At 32.0% G+C, this 22,556-nt stretch overlaps 1 protein-coding gene across 1 annotated transcript in view; it reads left to right on the top strand.

Annotated features, from left to right (window-relative positions):
• EndoA (endophilin-A) overlaps positions 1–22,556 on the top strand; it is a 443,293-nt gene that overhangs the window by 340,771 nt on the left and 79,966 nt on the right. Inside the window, exons 7-9 of the mRNA XM_068377602.1 lie at positions 5,149–5,252; positions 6,773–6,876; positions 9,078–9,187. Coding sequence (XP_068233703.1) covers positions 5,149–5,252; positions 6,773–6,876; positions 9,078–9,187 — 318 coding nt within the window. The remainder of the gene's footprint in view (positions 1–5,148; positions 5,253–6,772; positions 6,877–9,077; positions 9,188–22,556) is intronic.

Here is a 22,556-nt window from a genome sequence, read left to right on the forward strand (position 1 = left end):
AGATGTCCAATGTCACACTGCCCAGCACCAGAAGCTTATATTCTTGTTGCTTTAATATTGCAAAACAGTGTCCTGGTAATCTTATGGATTTTTGTATCCATAGGATTAATGGGGACACTCGTTTTGCTTCAAAGTGCTATGCTCGTTTGCTGAAATTTATCTTATTTATTTATAAACAGTTGTTTATCTATACACATTTAATTTCACATTTAATTTCTTTGCTTTTTTAACTGTAATTTTTATTTATTGTATTTCACCAAATTATCTTAGCTGTTTTTGCTAACTGGCAATTTTAGCATGTTTCACATGAATGTGTTTACACCAACAACAATAATTTTAATGAAAATGATGATAATGATGGATATGATAGTAGCACCATATAGAATACTCGTAAGGCTCTTCAAGGTATATAACCTAAACACAGTTTTTCACATTACTCTCCTCTCTAAGAGGAGTGAAGGTATTTCTTGATCTTTATTCAAGACCTAATTACAAGAGAGCCTTCCTCCATTGTTTCTGCACTCACAAATAATGTGTGAAGCCTAAAAGAAGCTTTGATAATGGTTTTCCATATATGAGTCCTTATAAAGTATCTCAAGATTGGTAATATGATTTATAAGTTGATCTTTGTTGGCTCATCTTGATCAATATTACCTCACCTCATTTTATGCTGATGAGATAGCTTGCAAGGCATAAAAATTGCTCCAGATTAGGAACACATCCTAACAAAGGTCAGAGATGAGTATTACTTTATCTTAGGGTAGATTCTCATATTGGGAAAGGTTGAAGTCTGGTACTTGAAAATGGAAAGTTAATTTTTAAACTAATTTTTACACTTCAAAAGCTAGCCAGTTATTTAATCCTTTTTTATACTTGCTATGGTAAATGCCAACAAACGGCTACCATGTAAATATTTCATACTGCATTGAGACATATTAGTACCAGTCAATATTCGGTTTTATAAACTTCTAATATCATCCTCAATGATGAAAGCTTGTGCTTTACATGATTTTAGATTTAATTTAATTTGTGATAAATTGCTTATTGTTATAAGCTTCAAGTGTTTGGGTCTCAAGAGTTGATTAGGTTTCACTAATAAAAATACAAAAGTGGTGGAAATATCAGTCAGCTATCTTCCATGAATTCAACCATGCAGTTTCCAGTGAGTTTTTGCTTGAATACTTATTTGAGGTAATTACTAGCAAATCCAGAACAAGACATCTCTAAAAGCACTATAAAGCCCTGAATCTGGATAATCTGCACTTCGGGGCTTGTCAACAAGCTGACAAAGGCAGTACGGTTTGCCCAAGACATTGGTTAATACTGTTAATAGCTAGAATAGCATTTTAAAAGAAAACTAGTGTTGTTTAGATAAAAATCAATGCTTTACAAGAACAGTAATTGTTTGGTCGGTATTATCTGACTCTGCAGCCATGTTGCTCTATAAAAGCTGAAAAAATATAGCTTGAGGAATACAGTATGGACATGATGCCTTTCCAGTCTCTAGAGATTCATAATCTCTATAGAATACAAGCATGAAAAATTGGGGTAGACTTTTGATTAAAGGGCTAGAGTAGGAGCAAAAGATTTCCAGAGACATGTTAACTAAAAAAAATGAGACTGAAAATCTGTCCTTTTTAAGGATAAACAGTATTATCACAATGGAAGAGATGAAAAATTTCACTTGAAGAAGCTGATGAGAAATTATCAGGATATAAAAGTGAAGGAAATATCTTGTAAAAGTTAAAAAAAAAACTTTATCCGCTAAGAACCAGAACATTTAGAAAATAAGATACAAGATTAAAAAATGAATTTCCTGTTAGCATAAGACAAATTTTTTCTTTCAAATATTTATATATAAATAAATCCATGTAGAGCAGCAGAGAGAGTCTGTGATTGACTCATTTTCTCACCATTTAAGCTAACAAGTAATAAAATGTGGCACTAAAACAAATAGAAATAAATATGAATTTTATCACAGTATTGAAATTGTTTTTTACAAACAAAATTTTATTCCTAAACTTACAAACACAACTATGGCACCACAACAATGACAGCCATCTATGCATAGAAATTTGCTAAATTGAACTGTAAGAATCAAATATTTCCATTTTAATAAATCATGTTAGCTCTACTGAATAGATGGGTTAAGTTTAATCAAAATCAACACAGTGGAATGAAGACAACCCAAGGTAAGCATTAAGCAACACACGTGGTTGATAATAAAGGCCCGCCATAAGTGAATCGTTTACCATTTAAGTTGTAAGATCATTTCCTAAGTGAGAATACAGTTGCTCACTCTAAACCAAATAGTAATTGGTGTATGATATTTTACAATATTCAGACGTACAAAGCAAGAGTTATTATAATTTGTTCCCAAAACCAAAAGTGTAATTTGAGTAATATTACTTTAGTTTTTATTCATGATTGATATTCTCTTTTAGAAATGTCAACGCTGATATGCATTGCATTTAGAAAATGGTAGTATAGATGTAGATTGATCTTAGCTCTTAGGCCACTTGTATTACTGTATGTACTCAACCATAAAATTCAGAAATGTAATTTTCAGTGATTCCCTCATTATGTAGGTTTAGTAGGCAGGGAAAATATAGAGGAAATTACAATAGACTAAATTCTGAAAAAAAGATGCTAGTAAGAACATTTTTTATTTATTATAAATAGTTTTCCCCTATAGGTAAAAAATGAGAGACATTTGACATTTCACAGCGGTAAATGTAGCGTATAATGGCCATTATAGACAGGAGATTGCAGAATAACTAGTTTTTAAGTAGATAAATCCATGTACGGAAAAGATAGGAATTGGCTGAGTTCATAAGAAACATCAAATTGATGTGTCGGTCCTTTCATTAACATGAATTCATGGTGTATGTTAGTTGAATACCCTATTCTTGGAACTTGCAGCTTTTTTTAAATTTATGATTTTTTTTTTTATTCTATACTGAAGGAATTTGGGAAAGTTCATGTTTAGACATGGTAAGGAATCTTCACAATAGGTAGAGGCTTCAAGAGAAGCCAATAGAATTGTTTAAATTTTGATGAATAAGTCACTTTTATGTTTTATTTACATGTATCGATAGTGCCTTCTGCACTTTACATGTGTATTTGGACAGCACAAATGTAGTTGTTGGAAAAGTTAAATTTAAATTTGCTAACACAAAACTCACATGACAAAAGCTTCAGCCATTTATGATTAATTTATAGTTTTTTTTTATGATTTCAGACTTATGTTAGTAATTTTCAAGTACTGTACCTAGTTGAGAATTGTTGCTGTATAAAACTTTAAGGTTGATACAGTACTCTCTGTATTTGATTAAAGCAGCAATATGGTTATCTTTTATTTATTTTTAGAACTTCTGAAGTGAAGTTTGGTTTTTACTATAACACTCTTAAGTTTCTTAAATACTGTATTGTCCAGTCATTACTCATTACTGTATTCTAAAGTTTAGGTTCAGTTTCATGGCAAATATAGATTATTAATTGAATTATTTATTTCTGTGAACCTCAAGTGATGTTCATATTTCTCCTCTCTGGAAGCTCGGTTTTATCAAAGTTTACATCTAAAATTAAAAATTTCCCATTTTCTTCCCTTTCAACAGATATATGACTAGCAAAGTAATGAGCCATTCTAGCTATTAACAGTATTAACCAATGTCTTGGGCAGGCCGTACCGCCTTTGTCAGCTTGTTGACAAGCCCCGAAGTGCAGATTATCCAGATTCAAGGCTTTTTAGTGCTTTTAGAAATATCTTGTTCTGGATTTGCTATTAATTACCACATAGATTGTTTAATGGAATTGTTAGTGGGTGATAATGATCCATATTGTCTTTGTATCTCATGTCTGGAAAAGTATTGTGATTTAGATTACTATTGTGAGGAGTGCAAAAGCCTCACTGTTCCTCTTATGAAAAAATATGCTTCTCTAGTTGCAGAGCAAATTAAAAGCTCAAACCACAAAGGAAACTTGCTTTTAGTTCAGGGGAAAATCTAGAGGATACTAGGTTAGTTGATTGTGGCAGGGATGATAGCAATAAAAAATGCTGTATAGGAGTTCTGTACTGGCATGTCGTTATTGCTGTCATCCCGCCATAATCAACTATGGCCTAGTACTCTCTAGATTTTCCCCTGAACTAAAAGCAAGTTTCCTTTTGTGCATTGAAATTTTAGTTTGATCTGCAACCAGAGAAACCTGCTTTTCCATAAGATGAACATTGAGGCCTTAGCACTCCTCACAACAGTTATATAAATCACAGTACTTCTCCAGAAACACTTCTTTTGAACAATGTACACAGTAATTGCCACAAATCCAGAAAAAGACATTTCTAAAAACTCTAAAAAAACCCTTAAATCTGAACATATTGGAGGTGGGGGACTTGTCGACAAGTGGACTGTGGCACAGGGACTGAAGACAAAGGCAGTATTTATTGCCATTGATTGCTTGATAGTCTTGTTAATTTATTGGAGGAATAAGTCTATTGAAAGGAAATAAATCAGAATATTTTTTAGTTTTAGGAATAAACATCAGTAAAACAAAGCTTCCCGAGAGAAGCAATCAGGTGGGGCTAATAAGGACAAATTTTATTATTAAAATTCCATTTTATTCACTAGTTATTGAAATGTATTTGTACTACATTTTGACTATAGATTCTTAGTTATGAATAAATGATTTATCTACAATTATTTATACAGTAGAAGTAGGGACAGTTTAAAATTAGTTATAGGGATCAGGAAAACATGATTTTTGTTGAAACAAGAGGAAAAATTCATTGTTAGGAGAGAAACGTGTCATAGAAACGTAGATAGATAGGATGAAAAGTTTTTTCTCTTAGAGTTTATTCTCTTAAACAATTTATTTGAAAATGGAAAATGCACTACAGTAAATTACAGACATTATTTATGATGGAAAACGGAATAGAGAAATAAATTGTAAAGTGGTGGTTTTAGGTAAAAAATTAATATGCTGTGTATTTTATTTGCTAAGCAGTAATTTTCAACCCTTTTAGGTATGTAGAAAATAGAATGCTAATTGTACAAGTGCAGCAAGATAATTTTGATGAGAACGTTGTACACAAGAGGTGGCCAACACATGTTTTAGGGTATGGTATTTTCTAATTAGGTGTTGTTCTTACAGGAGGTTCCCATGTTACAGACGACGAAATCAAACTGGCAGAGGACAAATTTGCAGAGTCGTTACATTTAGCACAAATGGGAATGCATAATCTTCTGGATAATGATGTGAGTTTATCATTATAATTATCAGTACAGTACTGCTAATTGAATACCCAGCACATTCGATAGGTAGTATCATGCACCATTTTGAGGACTCTTGCATGTTTTACAGCTGCAAGAATTCACAAGATTTAGTTTAAAATGTTCAGGTGAGTACTGTATACGAGTAGTGTGAAGTAATGGATCGATTTAGAGTGAATCATTTCTTTCAACTTATAATTAGTAGCATGGTGATATTCTTTTGAATATGATTTACCCCCTTGATATGACATTTAAGTTTGCATATCTTACTTTTCCATTGAAATGGGGAAGTGTTTATGATTTTGAGTTTATACAAGTGAAACCAATTGCAACATGCTTCTTGTATTTTGCCTGTTGTAGTGAAAAATTTATGGTTGTGTTCATAACTTAGTAGTGCTATGAAAAGTTGAAGATGCAATTCTTTCACTTAATGATATTACCCTTAACATATTTCATGGTTATTTTGTACGATACCAGAGTCCACTTCTTTTTGCGCGATCTCCCTAGCTGAAGCATATTGTGAAAGAGTCATTAAAGATTTTATGTTTCTTACTTCAGAAAGCTGAGAAGTGAGTAAGCTACTGAGCACAAGAAGAACTGTACAGCATACTAACATAATAAATTTTATGAGTCTTGTATCTGTAGACGTAAAAAAATCAGAATTTACCATAAAAAGAAATTTGTTATTTTTAACTATTTAGGTGTTTTTGCATGCTTCTAGAGGCTATTTAGCATTTTTATGAATAGAACTTACCTGGCAGTTATATATACATTCGAAGTTATGTATATATAACTGCCAGGTAAGTATTCATAAAACTTTGTTTTATCATAAAAACTCCATTTTTATGAATACTGTAGAACTTACCTGGCAGTTATATATACATAACTTTGAATGTATATATAACTGCCAGGTAAGTATTCATAAAACTTTGTTTTATCATAAAAACTCCATTTTATAGATGAAGAAGCTTGTAAAGTATAGTTTTAAAAGTTTATTGCCTAATTTATTCCTTTCTTGTTTATCATAACAGATTTTCCTGTTACTTGAATACTGTACTATAGTGTATGGGCATATGATTCTGTAGAACAGAATCCTTTATTGAATGTGGAGTAGTATTTAGTGTAACATTTCTGTCATGATTTTAGTTACATCCTTTAAGATGAAAATTTACTGAAAATTATTTTGTTTTTGACTGACTCGATCATTTTACAAATTTCTCATAAGCATGATTTTTCATAGACAAAAAAAAAATCATAAATGTTTTATTTCTTTTATTCACTTCTGTGGAGACCCTTAAATATTTTTCTTAGGAGTTGGATATGAAATTCTAAGTTCTCTTCCCATGCCTGGAGATGGTCCTGTTATGATTGATGATGAACGGTGTATTTCAAGATGAAACTTATGGTGTGAACAGTAAGTTGTGATTGTGTACGTTTTTATTGCCTCATCATTTTGGATTTTACTCCTAAATAAACATTTAATCAAATTTTGCTTATTGTTTTAGGTGGAACAAATATCTCAGTTAGCCACCTTCGCAGAGAATTTGGTGGACTACCACAGACAGTGTACTGAAATTCTTGAAGTTCTTGCCGCAACTCTTCAAGAAAAGTAAGATTTTATTGTATGTTACATTGGATAGTATAAGCTAACTTTCATGTACAGTATCTTCAAGTATTTTTTATGTTAGTAAATATGACTGGCTAATACAGCTAACAGAGATCAGCTCAAAGTTATGTCATAATGAATAAAAAATAGTATGAATTAGATTAGCGGATCCTTTTCTAGAAGCAAGTGTTGATACAAACTTTGCATTTACAGTATATTTGTTTACATGAATTCTAGCAGGCTCTTGTTTAGTTTGAATTCAGTTTGAGGGTACATTGGGCATTTAAAATTGAAGGTTTGAAATTTGTGATTGAATAAAAATGAGTGTTCACCTTGGATTTCTGGGGTAGAAATGGGGCCAATAAGGTTTTTTAAACTATTCAAATTATATAGAGTACAGTTAAAGGTCTTCTTATTGGATAAAAAATTAAGCATTTATTTAGTACTCTATTTACTTAACCAACCATATGATCAGTAGGTATCATTCTATTAACTTTAAAACCATAAGTAAAAAGGATCTGCATCTTTTTTCTTATGAATTTAAATGTATAGTGATCAAGTTGTGATATTTAGTTGTGACTAGCAATTTTTCATCCAATACATATACAGTACTGTATAGTATTTGATTCCTTTTTCATTTATTTTTTGTGTAGTGTTAATATTAATAATTTTTTATAATCTTATATACCATAAATTTGTAAATATTTTGTTGTGATTTGATACAGAATCATTAGTTGGAGTGATAAAATTTTGAGTATCCATTATCAAAATTGTACATAGATTTACAGTAATCCCTCACTATATCATCGTTTCATCTCTCGATCCCTCAGTACATCACGGATTTATAAATATATATGCAAATGTAAATCAATGTTCCAGACTCCTCTTTATATCGTTGGTCTTTGAGCACAGATAAGTTTTATATATGTCATACTGTATTTTAATTATTTTGTCTTAACAATGGTAATTTTGGGCACTAAAAATTAATAAATTAAATCAAAATAATAGATGGAAATGCAGAAATTTGGTTCAGTTGTAATAACACCATGTATACAGTTTGTTTAGTTTGTCAGGAGAAGTAGCACAAATAATCACTTATATTTATGGAAAACAAAACTCAGAAAGCCTGGTGAGAGTAACTTAGCTTGGCCAAATGATTTCATACAAGGCACACTACTGGCCGGTAGAAGAGAGATGACCAGTCACACCACACTGATCAGTATTCTAGCCTCTGATTGGCTGTCAGACCACAGGATCACTCTCAAATATCCTGGCGGCTGAGTGGCTGTCGTACCACAGGATTAATCTCAAGTATCCCAAGCTGTCCTGTTTTATTCTAAGCATATGTGACATCACTTTGCATCTTTATCTGTATAAAGTGGTGTTATTTTTTATTTTTTGACTAAAATTGTGAATTGCTTTCAAACCCTACTATGCCAGATAAATGTTCTGCACCTACTAAGGTTTCTGGCAGTGAACCCAAGCTTCATAAAAAGATGTTTAGCTGAAAAAATGTAACTCCTTGATATGCTAAAGGAAGGGAGAAGCTATGCAGATATAGGCCGCTATTACAGCATCAACATATCTGCCGTTCTCTAAATCAAGAAGTACCAAAAGAATATAAGGACAACTTCAAATGTCACCTTTAACAGGACAACAAAAAGACTGGCAACATATAGAAATAGGGCCATTGTAAGGATGGAGTTTTTGTATCTTCAATGACGAGTGTTCCGATTTTAATCTTTTCATTTATGCATTGTAAGGATGTGCCTACAGTACAATAAAAGTAAGTTTTAACTCAAAGCTTAAATTTAGAAAAAAGATAGAAATATGAAGAATTATAAAAAGATTTAAAAAATATTCTGTAAATTTCTGTATCTACTTCAGGATTTTTCAGTTATCGCTCCCAAGGGGTCTTGGAACATAACACCTGTGATAGTAGAGGGATTACTGTATAAGTCCTGAATAAGAAGCCATGAAAGGAATTCTATACTCCTACGAAATTTAATAAAGGACTGCTGTTGCTTATTGCTACCCTCTAACTTACATGGGGAAGAGGGCTTAATGTGGCACAGTACATGTTTAGAGAAGGAAAGTTTTCTAATCTTATACTGTTTACTATAAACTCTTGATATTATCTGTTATGATAATGTACTGTAGTTACTTTGTGGTTTTACCACTAAAGATAATATAATGCATTACAGGAAGAATGAAGCTGCTAGTCTTCCCAGGCCAGAGTTTGTACCTAAAACTCTGTCTGATTTGGGTGTGATGGATACGCTAAACGGTGGCCTTCCTCCAACAAATATTTCAGGTAAGACCCATTTGTTGTACTTCATTAATTTGTCTCTTATTAGAAAAGTTCCTGTAATACAGTGTTGTAGTTTAGTTATTGTATATATTACTAGGAAATAATTATTTCGTAAAGTTAAAAATATGGTACAGTAATGTCACTTTGACTGAAGTCGTAATACATTATATTTTAGAGAATTTTTCCATTCCTGGTAAATATATACAATATGATATTCATGTTTTTGAGACATTTGTATTCTGTTTTAATAATTGTTTGCAGCGAATGACATCTATCTCTCATTTTCTTAACAATATGGTTTATTATCTGAATATCAGGTATACATAATTTAAGGAAAGTGTGACAGCCTGAATGTTGTGGTTAGCAAGTCATCCACAGTTTTATTATCATCATTTGGTCTTTTTGTGCATCATCTCTCTTACTATACTATTCACTTTGGTAATTATTTATCATATCACATGAATGGTATCTATTTTCATTGATAAGTCTTGTAAATCAAATTTTATATATTTTATCATCTTTCCTGTTAATCCTTAACCTGCACACATTTTGTGTGTTATCTCAGCACTGCATATTTTCAGGCTTCAATGTTTACTTTGTCTTCAAATGTGGATACTTTTGTGCTCCCTTCCTAGGATGGGCATGGTCTTTTGTTAGCTCTTGAGGAAGCAGATTGAAATGACTCCTTGTATGAATTCTCATATCTTCATTTTCTTTATTATCTATTTCAGATGTTATAGGATGTAATTTCCTTTTTTTTTTTTCTTATTCTCAATAAAGAATGATATACGGGACTTAAGATTTTAGGTTGATTGACAATACAGTTTTAAGTATGAAAGCTCCAACAGATTTGTTAGACACAACTAACTTATCTCCAAGTTATTGATTTTGATTTTATATCACCATTCATAACATATGACTCTGCGATATTGAAGCTCACTTCGTCATGTTTTTCAGTTGCCATGCTCTATATTTTTTTTTTAATCAAGAAAATATGAATTTCTTATTACATTTACTGAAGCAAATTTTGTATGTACAATAATAAGATATGATATTGATTTACATTGGCTATATATCCAGAATCATAAGTTATTCCCTTTTTGCATTGTGTACTGTATTTCTTTATTATAAACTCTTTATATATTAATATTACTTTTGTAAGCTTTATTTATACAATTGCTTTTGTCTGCATTACTGTATTTGCAGCTTTGTTTTTGTTTTAGTAAAAAATCAGATTGTAAAAATCAGATTTTCTATTTTGTATTCTTTTTTACCATGGGCACAATCCTTTGATTGTTGGTTTTAATTAACCTAATATTGAATAGACTGTTTTGGTTCATTTTAATGGCTTTGGTTTATGATTAGAAGTATAATTACGGTACTTGTATAAAATGTGAATTTTGGTGTTTTCTCTTGATCATGATTTTTGTAGCTGACATGCCTGTAAACACTTTCGGGATGTATTAGTATGAATAGCATTGTATTGCTGGTAGTTTATTGCTTTACTTTACTTGTCATTTCTCCAAAATTTATTGATATTTGCTTTCATCTTAGTATACTTTTCATTTCAGTTTTCCTTTTCCTACTTTTCTCTCCAAGTGCAATTGTTCATTTCACTTGTCTCTCTTAAACTCACAGTACTTTGAAAGTTTTCATGTAATATCCAGTTGGAAGTGGTAGGTTAATGGTAGTGTTCTTGAACAGACATTCTTTTGTGAAAGTCGGTTTTGTCATCCGTGTTCAGGTATCTGACCTCAGTAATGTACATAAATTACAGTACTTTTTTCTCTATTACATGTAATAAATCATGTTAAAGAAAACAAGTAATTTTGCAGAAAAAGTGCAGTACCTAATGTGTTAGTTTTAAGGGATTGTAATGTAAAAACATCTAATTTTATCAATAAATTTGCACTCCCCTATTTTTTATACAGTACTGTATAATGTAAGTGCTATTACAGTACTGTAATTTGTTTAGTTAAGTACAGATATCTGGAATTCATATGAAATTCTACAAAAAAGTTTTGGAGTGTACAGTACTAGAAGTTTCTTTCATTTTACTTTTGATGTCAGCAGGTACTATTATTTTCTTGTGCTGATATTTTTAAAGAATTTATCAAAATATAACTTGCATTAATTTTAATGTGATTTGGTACACCTAACAGAATGTGAAATAAACTGTTTCAGAAACTGATAAATCATGCCAAGAGTGTTGAATAAACTTTATCAGGAGTAGTAGTATAGATATCAGGGAAGGGTTCATTTTCATGTCTATGGAATCAAAATATTTTGATGTTATTTTGCCTAGATATTTTATGGGTTTTGCAAATGGATGATTATTTTTATTGCCACACTTGTTTTCAAATGTTGATAATCATCCAAAAACCCCTAAAAGATTTCTTTCACATAATTTTCCATTCATCGGTACAGGTATATCTGAATCTGATATCAAAGGTAAGATAATCAGAGCGTTAGGTGCGTGTTTACTGATATGATTAATTATTACTGCTCATGAATGATGTATCAATTTATTGTATAGATTAATGATTATTAGCAATGCAGCACTGTCATCTGATCATTTTAGAGGAAAGTGCTTAGGTTGTCCGCGTGTAAAAATTTTTATCGTCAATGCTCTTGAAATTGTAATTATTTCTATGATCCTCCTCTGATGTTCACATTACTTCTTTCTAGAAGCTTGGCTTATATCGGGGTTCACCCCAATGCTAAAAATTTCCTGTTATCTTCCTTTTAATAGTGTTAGGCCTCTAGCCCAGTATTGAGACCATCTAGTGACTAATGACAATCACTCTGTACATGCTTTTGTCATTCGATGTTCTTGTCAACTTGGACTCGATAAGTTGACATTGTGTTACCTCAGGGCAATCATGATCCTCATTCTCTTTGTGGCACATGGTATGGGCAGTATTGTGATGTAGATATTCCTTATGATGAATGCAAAAGGCTTACTGTTTCTCTTTTGGTTAAATATGTTCAATGGTTGCTGAACAAATCAAGAGCTCCAAGCGTGAAAGAAAACTAACTTTTAGTTCAGGGGAAGATCCAGGAAAGACTAGGGTAGTTCATTACAGTGGGGATGATGAGGATAATACCACGCCAACCATAAACGATCTTTCAGGTTTTAATAATAAATTATCTTCATGAGTTTTTGTTATGTTTGGCTACTTTTGTTCAATCTTAAAAGGCCAGTGACTCTTTTAGCAAAGGCAGAGATTATAGCCTAGTCTGTTCAGTTTTTAACATAAGCCTTACTTCTCAAGTTTTGCCTATGGATTCTAGGGCATCAGTCTGTAAGGGTTCTGATGATACACAGCACATGATAGAATTGATTGCTTCTCTATAAGCCTTGCACTCGAGAATCACTGCGGAGCCTTTAACTGGGAAACTCTCATTTATCCTCAATCTAGTCTGCTCTTGTTTTGTTTTGATAGGTGTAAATCAAGAAATGTGTCAGGGACTAAAACTAGTTTGCATAATATTGTTGATCTGTAGCATTTCCCTTTTTATGAAAAGAAACTGTCCATTTCAGCTAGTAAGGGTTGTAGATCCATGCATAATACTTTACTCAAGTATGTAGGGTTGGATTTAGCTTTTTTAGATATTATTTTGGATCTGTTTAGGTCTTTTGACACTGAAAACCTCTGGTAATCAAAGGAATTTTGGGAATTCAAATGGAATATTACAATACAGTATTTAAAAGATTCCCATTTTGAACCTTTGAAATATCTTTTTGTTAAATATCTCACGGTTAAAACTCAAATTTCTTATTGGTGTTAGTATCAGCTAAATGTATTATTGAACTACAAAGTCTTTCTTTTAATGTAGGATTTGAAGAAAATAAGATGATCTTATCTCTTTAGGCTACATTCAGAGCTAAGAATTATTTTAAGATGAAAGGTTTGCCAAAATTCTTTCAAATTCCCTCTTTAAAAAGGGATTTTAATGTTACCACAGAGAATAAATTTACAGTATTTGTCATGTGATAGCTGTCAAGTATTGTTTGGAAAAGACTTCAGAGTTTAGGTGCCATGCTCTTAATTCTGTTGAAAAATAACCACGTCCTTCTCAAAAACATGGTCACAGAGGCTCAAAAAGAGTTGGGTCCAAGTCAAATGAAAAGTTTGAAGGTTAGAGTTCAAGATACTGGAAGAGTAGGTATATCCTTTAACTTTGGTAGAAATCTTTTTTTGGAAAGAGTTTTAGCAGCAGCTTGGTAGCATACCAAATTGGTATTCGCTAAGTATTATCTTAATCCTGGTTTTCCTATCAAGATTGCAGGGCATTAGGTAGTGCTGATAAGTATTAGTTTTAGATTATGAATTTTCCATATATCTCTTTTCTTTACTGGCCTACCTCCAGTAGAGTGTGGAAGTCTGCAATATTAGCATAAGGGGAGGTCCATAGAAGTACAGAATTTTGATGATAAAATTTATTATTTCTAAACTCACATGATGTTTATATATATGCCCACCTTCCCTCTCCACTGACCAGTGTTGTCAAGAGGATAGGAGATTTATTTCGACTTCTAAGCTGAGAGACAGGAGCAGGTACGGTGTACCCATGCCGTGGTTATAGCCATTAGTTACTAGATTGTCTTAATATGGGGCTAGAGGCCTAAGCCTATTGAAAGGCAGAGTTTGAGGTAAACGTTGATAAAAGCCAAGCTTCAAAATAGAAGCAACATGAACATCAGGTGAGTATAGAAATAACAAATTCTATTATTAAAATTCTGTTTATTTCAGTGTATAAGTCTATTTTCTACTAATTAAGGGTTGGAAGAGTATAGTTCTGTACATCAAAACAATCCTTTTCAATAGAAATACTCTGTCTTTCTATTATAATCCAATTTGAAAGTCCTTTTGCCTCTTAATTTTCTACTAATGACAAAATAAAAACCATAAACACAAGTTTTCTTGTTTATGTGTTGGACTAAAGCATTGAAGATATTTCTTTTTCTTTTCTGCACTTTGATATCTGTGTACTATATAGAATAGTAAATAATGCGGGTTAACATGGTTCTGTAATTCAGGTTTGAGAATGTTGATACTAATGAGGCTTCTGAAAATTTTTTTTAGAATATAATAGCAATGTGATTAAAACTCCTTCCTGAATTACTGGTTACCACTTGTACAATAGTTTAAATTTTATGCAAATGTAGGATCTGATAGAAGCCTTACGCTAAGGCTTTCCTGCTTAGTATTGCATCAAAGCTTGTGCCTGAACATGATGAATAAGCTATTTAGTGATGATGGTTGTTTCTCATACTTTTATGCTTGTGAATTAGTGCAAAGCTTTAACTTTAGTAATATTGAGTATTTTTCTTTAATTAAAGGAACTATAGTCGATTTCTTTTAGCGATGCAGATTTGCACCGACTCGCAGCGGTGTCCTTTTAGCTCGGAAAAGTTTCCTGATCGCTGATTGGTTGGACGAGATAATTTTAACCAATCAGCGATCAGGAAACTTTTCCGAGCTAAAAGGGCACCGCTGTGAGTCGGTGCAAATCTGCATCGCGAAAAGAAATGGACTATAGTATTTGACATACTATATTACTGTAGCATACAGGATATTTTTACATTTATCATCATTATCAACTCTATTCCCTTTACTATGGAACATAACCTAAAATTTGGTTCATTAGGTCCGATTATGTTTATGATATTAAGACTGCTGAAACAGTCAGCATCAGTATTCTCACTGGCTAAGTCAGGTATAGCAGGTCTTGGAAAAAGAACTTCAAATTTCTCTGAGTCCTGTTTGATTAATTTTTTTAAGTATGTTGATGTAATCTACAATAGAGTAGAAATATGTTGTTTACTGAAGAGTGTATTTTGAAATTCAAATAGCAGGCAATTTTAGAAAGTAAAACTTGAGAAAAATATCAAGTATGAAAACTTGTACAGTATATTTTTTTAAGTTGAAGAGTATTCTGTGCAGATTGTTTGGCCTAACTTCTTGGCTGTTTTAATTATATCTAAAAATAGATAGTTATCTTTAAATGATTGTGAATAGATTACTAACACTTTGAGAATTATATTTATGGTAAAAATATTTTTATACACACTGCCTTATATTTTAAGTCGAATTTTCAATCTTGAAATAACTTTATATATTGTGCTTTGCATTAAAATGTTGACTTTGAATACTGAAACTTAATTGTTGAGTATAGTATTTGGCTATAGTCTCTGAATGGTAATCATTTAAACCCTGAAATATCTCTTAAGGGTATAATTTAAATAAATTTATTGTACTTTTGACATCCAGAGGCATTTTGGATCTATTGAAGCATGCCAGAAAACCTTTTAGACTAAAGCTCTTAATGTAAGATCAAATTGAATCTGTAAATTCAGGAAAATTGAGTAAATTGATAGGTGGAATACATGGTACCCTTTGGAAACTGCTCGCATAATAATAGAATCATTAGTCCATAATTGCAAATCCCACTTTTGTTATAGTCGGTCTTCCTTCAGTAAGGAATTGTATTACAGTAAGCAACTCAGTTTGATGAGTGCTCTAACACCATACACCAATTTCTTGAACAAAAACAAAATACACATGGCACATTTCTTGCAAACACCCACTCATCCACACTGGCCAAAAGATGGAAGGACCTGTGGTCAGAGACACATCAAATATGTATGCTACAGAACTCTGGGTGGGTAGAAATGTCTTAAGATAATTCAATCCTTTGGTGACCAACACAACATGCAAGGTTTTTATAATGCCATTAAATCTATTTATGGGCCTAAAAAACATAATAATTCCAATCAGCACACTTGATGGCACAACCATCCTAAAAGAACAAACTGAGATTCTACAATGAACCACCAAGAGGCCGTTGATGAGTCAGTTATTGACACTGCCTAGCTTACCACACGTCCAAGACCTCGTCAGGATTCCAGAATTTCACAAAGTTCAGTCATGATGGCCTTCCAGGAAAAATGTTAAAGCACTGGGACTGCCTTTTTTTTTCTAAAAGCACTTGCACAAAATCATCTGTGCGCTATGGAATGGAGAGCAAATACTAAATTCCTTGATAAATTGTCTGTAAGAACAGAGACAAAAGCAACTGCCACAACAGCCAAGGTATTTTCCTTCTTTCTGCAGCTGGTAAAATACTAGATGAAGTTATGTTGTGGAACTTAACTAAACATATATGCTACTAGAGTCTCAATAATGTTTTTGGAGGGAAAGAGGGACCATTACATTATTTTTCTTTGAAACAAGTACACGATAAATATCAAGAGCAAAATTCAGATTTATTCGTAATCTTCATTGACTTTACCCATGTATTTAACGCAGTACCCCTAGCTCCCATGGAAGACAATTGCAAAATATGGAGTTCCTACTAAATTTCTCAAAGATACATCGGCTCTTTCACTCCAACGTGGAAGGAAAGGTCAGAATTGGCACCTTGGAATCTTCTATCCTTCCCTTCAAAAATGGGAATAAAGTAGAGTGGTGTTCTAGCACAGCAATTGGTTGACTTGCAATATACTAATGGCAACTCACACTTGTAGTCACAGTTACTCATTTTAACTATCTTATCTTCCATTATATAAAGCATTTAGTATACAGGTAAATACTGTACATGAAGCCAGTCATAGTACAGCAAATGAAACTAAATTATAGTATACGTACCTGTCTTCGCTGTTGATGATGCACTGCTCCAGATGGTTTTATTTTTCAATTATCTTGGTAGATTGTTTCACCCACGACTGAGAACTACGAAGACGTGATGGATAAAATAAACAGAGCTTCATGTCCACCTGATTCTTCCAGGCTTAGTATCAGGGATTTTCAGAAAAGAATCACCTCAGACAGACTACTAAAATTGAGGTATATACAGCAGTACAGTGCAGTATATTTCTCAATTCTTCTTAATGTTGCAGAGGCCTGGACTCAATATCAGTACCATCTTAAGTAAATATAAAATTTTCATATTTCCTGTTTACAAAATATGATGGGCCTCACCTGGAAAGACCAAATTCCACACAAAGATTCTAGAGCAAATGGGATGCACAAGCATTGAAGCCGTGTTCAACAAACTTCAACTACACTGACCTGGTCGTGTGATCTGTATGCTCTAAGAAAACTTTCCAAAACAAATTTTATAGGAGTAGCTAAAAATGGCCACCAGATAAGAAATACAAAGAGTAAGCTAAGTCAACCTTGAAGAAATGCAAAATTCCATCTGCTGTCTGGGAAACTCTAGTTAGCAACTCTGTGGTCTGGAGAAGGAGTGTTAACAATGGGATCACTACCGGGAACAGGGTTGCTCCGAGATTCTTGCCATAATATAGTGGCAACAATATGTCAGAAGGAGTCCTCATAGCCCCAAATCACCATTTGATGTGTTGAACATGTGGCAGTGTATGCAAGTCCAAGATTAGCTTGGTAAGCCATATCAGTGCACTCAAACATTAGGAAATTCACGCTACACTTACATCTATAGAGGAACTTTGAATGTAGTCATGAGTAGCCTAACGATGGACTGCTATTATATTAGATTAGATTTGATTAGATTAATTTCAGCCAAGTTAAATATCAAGTCTCGAGCACAGGCTCAATGAAAAAAAAGTTACTCCAGAATCAGTTTTAATTTTATCCAGTCATTATCTTTCTTTAAAACCTGTCGTTGAATAGGTGAGGTGCAGTCAGCCCTGGATTTACAGTTGAGTTGCCTTCTAATGTGAGCAATTATTGTGAGGCAAAAAATAAGAAAGTCGGCACCATTTAACTCTTTTCAAATACTGTAATTGTAATCCCTTCATTCCATTAGCCTATATTAACAAGAGGCCAGAAAAGTAGTTGCTATGCCTTTGAGTTAGACTTCCATATTAACCAAAGTTGCTGTGTGATATATTCTTACATTGTCCTTTGAGTATCTGGGTGAATTCAAGATCACCTGTTTTGGAAAGCAATTCTTGGGTTATTTGAATACTGGTACAGACTTCACTTTTTGTATGCTGAACATGTTAAGCATATAGAGGAGGACAGCTTGTCCATATTGGACACTGTAACCTAGATTATGAATCCAGTGCTTCAGAATCTAATTAACTCCCAAATTCCTTTGGATCTTCCTTATCTGATCAGTTTGTTGTGCCTTAACAGTAAACATTGACTTGAATATCAAAGCCCTTGTACAGTACAAGCCATAGCTGACAAAATGGTTTCACAGGATTTTGCAAATTTGCATATGAATAAAGTATAATACCTTCATATATATCATTAAAGGTTTAAAGGTTGTTCATGAATGGAAGAGGTAAGGGACAGGACAATGCCCTAGAGACTGACCATTTATTATTATTATTATCATTATTATCATTAGTACTACTACTACTACTACTACTACTATCTATGCTACAACTGTAGTTTGAAAAGCAGGATGCTATAAGCCCAGTGGCTTTAACAGGGAAAAATGGCCCAGTGAGGAACGGAAACAAGGAAATAAGAGAACTAATGAACAGTTAAAATAAAATATTTTGAGAACAGTAACAACATTAAAATAGATCTTTCATAGATAAACTAAAAAAAAAAAAACAGGAAAACAAGATAGAATAGTGTGCCCATGTGTACCCTCATGCAAGAGAGTTCTACCCCAAGACAGTGGAATACCATGGAACAGAAGCTATGGCACTACCCAAGACTAGAGAACAATGGCTTGATTTTGGAGTGTTCTTCTCCTAGAAGAGTTGCTTACCATAGCCAAAGAGTCTCTTCTACTATTACCAAGAGAAAAGTAGCCACTGAACAATTACAGTGCAGTAGTTAACCCCTTGAGCAAAGAAGAATTGTTTGGTAATCTAAGTGTTGTCCGATGTATGAGGACAGAGGCGAATGTAGAGAGAATAAGCCTGACTACTAAGTGCATGTGTAGGCAAAAGAAAAAGGAGCCATAATCAGAGAGATGAATCCAGTGTAGTACTGTCTGGCCAAGCAATGACTACTGATGACTCCAAAACCCTCATCTCAAGCTCACAAGGATGATGAGAGTAGAGACATTACTGAAAACTATTGAGATGAGCATTTCTCGAACTTCCATTCAGCAGAATGCTAAGGAGAGACGTTTCCAATAAGCTATCTCCTATCCATATCATGAAACCAGAGAAAAGGGAACCTTTTCACCTCATCTTTAACTCCATCAACCATATGGGTGATACTCTGAACAGTTATAGGCAATGCAGTGTACTCTGCTGCCAAAACAGAATTTTCTAGTGACCGTACTGTCTAAAAAAATTCAACTCCATTCTATTTTCATGTCCGTTTATTTTTAGGCTTAATATAAATTTATAATTATACATGATTAAAACAGCATTAAAAGTATTAATGCTTGAAATTCCCTTATTGTGTTAACTTTTTGCTGTATTCAAGTCTTATTTTCCAAATTATTGCCATTTTCATAAAATTATCAATTAAAATTTTAGTAGCAATAGGGTTTTGCTTTCTTGACCAGTGAGATACTGTATTTATTATTTAGTTGTAAGTTGCTCCTCCATGTTTATAGACAATGTATGATGTATTTGCACATCAACTTTTTGTAATAATATATTTTTTATATTTGGAGGCAATGACTATTTTCAGCTTACCATTTAGTTCTCAACTGCAGTTTTTCTCATTACATGTGTGTATGTATGTATATGTATATATGTGTATATATATATATATATATATATATATATATATATATATATATATATATATATATATATATATATATATATATATATATACAGTATATATGTATGTATGTATGTATGTATACATATGAATATATATATATGAATATATATATATATATATATATATATATATATATATATATATATATATATATATATATACTGTATATATGTACTTATATATATATATATATATATATATATATATATATATATATATATATATATGTATATATATATATATGTATATATATTTATATATATATGTATATATAAGTATATATATACAGTATATATATATAAGTATATATAAGTATAAATATGCAGTATATATATATATATATATATATATATATATATATATATATATATATATATATATATATATATATATAGTATATGTGTATATATATATATATATATATATATATATATATATATATATATATATATATATATAGATGTACATAAAAATAACAGGGAAGCATGATGCTAAGATACAAAAGAACCACATGGAAAATCAAAATAGTAATTACTGTATAAGATTAAGTCCTGACTAGTTTCGTGATGCTTTTTCTGGGAACTGATTTATTGAACCAGGATTCCTTACATTTTGTATGGTAAACGTATGAACGTGCATAGAGCGAGTTATAGAACAATGAGGTACTCCCAAACCAGCTATCTTGGGATATCTCAGGTGTTTCCTAGGAGGAGTTCACTCCTCATTAGCCATGTGCCAGGAAGGGTCATTTCAGATGATAGGTAAATTTGTTTAGGCTTCCACTACAATTTCTTTATATTAATGGGGGTAGCCTTATCCATATGAATATATAAGCAAAATCATATGTATATATACAAATATATCTATACATATTCACACATATACAGTATATGAATATATACATATACTTACATATACACATGCAGGTATACACATACAAACATGCATACATACCTACATGTATGCCAATAAATATACATACTGTAGATACATAGACTTACATGTTTGTACACATGATTAACATGTATATACAGATTTGAACATATAACCCTATCAACAGGAACATGCAATTACATACATATCAATTCTTATACATATAACAATATATAGTGCCAAAGCAATTATGTGTACCTTATGAAATAATTGTACGTACCTGTGAATGCTAGCTTAGATCTAAATATTAATTTTACTATGGCATTTATTAGCTTCAGTACATTCAGTTCTACATTAAGAGGTTAAAGTTTTTCTATATAGCTTGCAAATCTCTTTGCATATAAATGCATCATATTTGTACATTCCATGTCCAATATTCAAGTTGTTATCAAAGGTTTCTTTTATGAAACTGGACTCTATGATGTTTCTTTCCAAAAGGCTATTTGACTGAACCAGTTTATTTGCTCGATGACCAATTAATAGTGTATAATTGTTTTACCACTATATATTGTTATGTTAGATATAAGTATTGATATGTACAGTATGTAATTGTATGTCCTTGTTGATAGGGTTATATGTGCATAACTGTATATGCATCTTAATCATATGTACAAACATGTACGTATATGCAAGTCTTTGTATCTGTAAATGTACTGTATTGGTATACGTGTAGGTATGTTTGTATGTCTGTATATATACATGTATGTGTATGTATATGTCTATGTATAGATTTATATATATATATATATATATATATATATATATATATATATATATATATATATATATATATATATATATATATATATATATATATGTATATGTATATATATATATATATATATATATATATATATATATATATATATATATATATATATATATATATATATATATATATATATATATATGTGTGTGTGTATAGATGTTTTTATATATACATATTTCTGGGCTCAACCTATGTCGCTCCGTGAAATGCTCCGTAAAGCACCATTTCTAAGATATAAATACTGCTAAATATACCAGAGAAAAAAGTTGCATGGAATGCCAGGAATATAACCAGCTCGCTCACCCCTAAAGGGCGTCGGTATTAAAACTGGGGCGAGTGAAATTAGGCTTAGATATTTATATGGATAAGGCTACCCCCATTAATATAAAGAAATTGTATTGGAAGCCTAAGTAAATTTACATGTCATCAGAAATTACCCTTCCTGGCATGTGGCTAATGAGGGGTAAACGCCTCCTCGGAAACACTTGAGAACTGCCCTGGTAGCCTGTTTGGGAGTACAGTACCTCATTGTTTTATAAATCTCTTTATATATTAGTATGTTTACTGTACCATATAAAATTTAAAGAAACCTTATTCAATAAATCAGTCCTCTGAAGAAGAATTCTAAAACTAGTGAGGACTTAAATTTATAATTCCTATTTTCATTTTCCCTGTGGTTCTTTTGCATATATAACGGATTTTGAGCGAAGCGAAAAATCTATTTTTGGGTGAGATAGCCATGGCGTCCTGATGGAAGGTTCCTGTTTGGTAGCTTCCTTGGGTATAAGACTACTAAGATATTCCCAGAGAATTTAACCACAGGTTATCACAGAATTCTAACTTCTGGAGCGAGTATCTCAAAGGTTTCCCTTTAAGACATCGTAATACAACAGGGGACACGCATGTCTGGTCGTGCCACATAGCTATCTCCACCCCGAACAGAGTTAACGCTTCGGTGTGTAAGGGCTGAGAA

This window comes from Palaemon carinicauda, chromosome 7, assembly GCF_036898095.1.
Source record: "Palaemon carinicauda isolate YSFRI2023 chromosome 7, ASM3689809v2, whole genome shotgun sequence".
Lineage (NCBI taxonomy): Eukaryota > Metazoa > Arthropoda > Malacostraca > Decapoda > Palaemonidae > Palaemon > Palaemon carinicauda.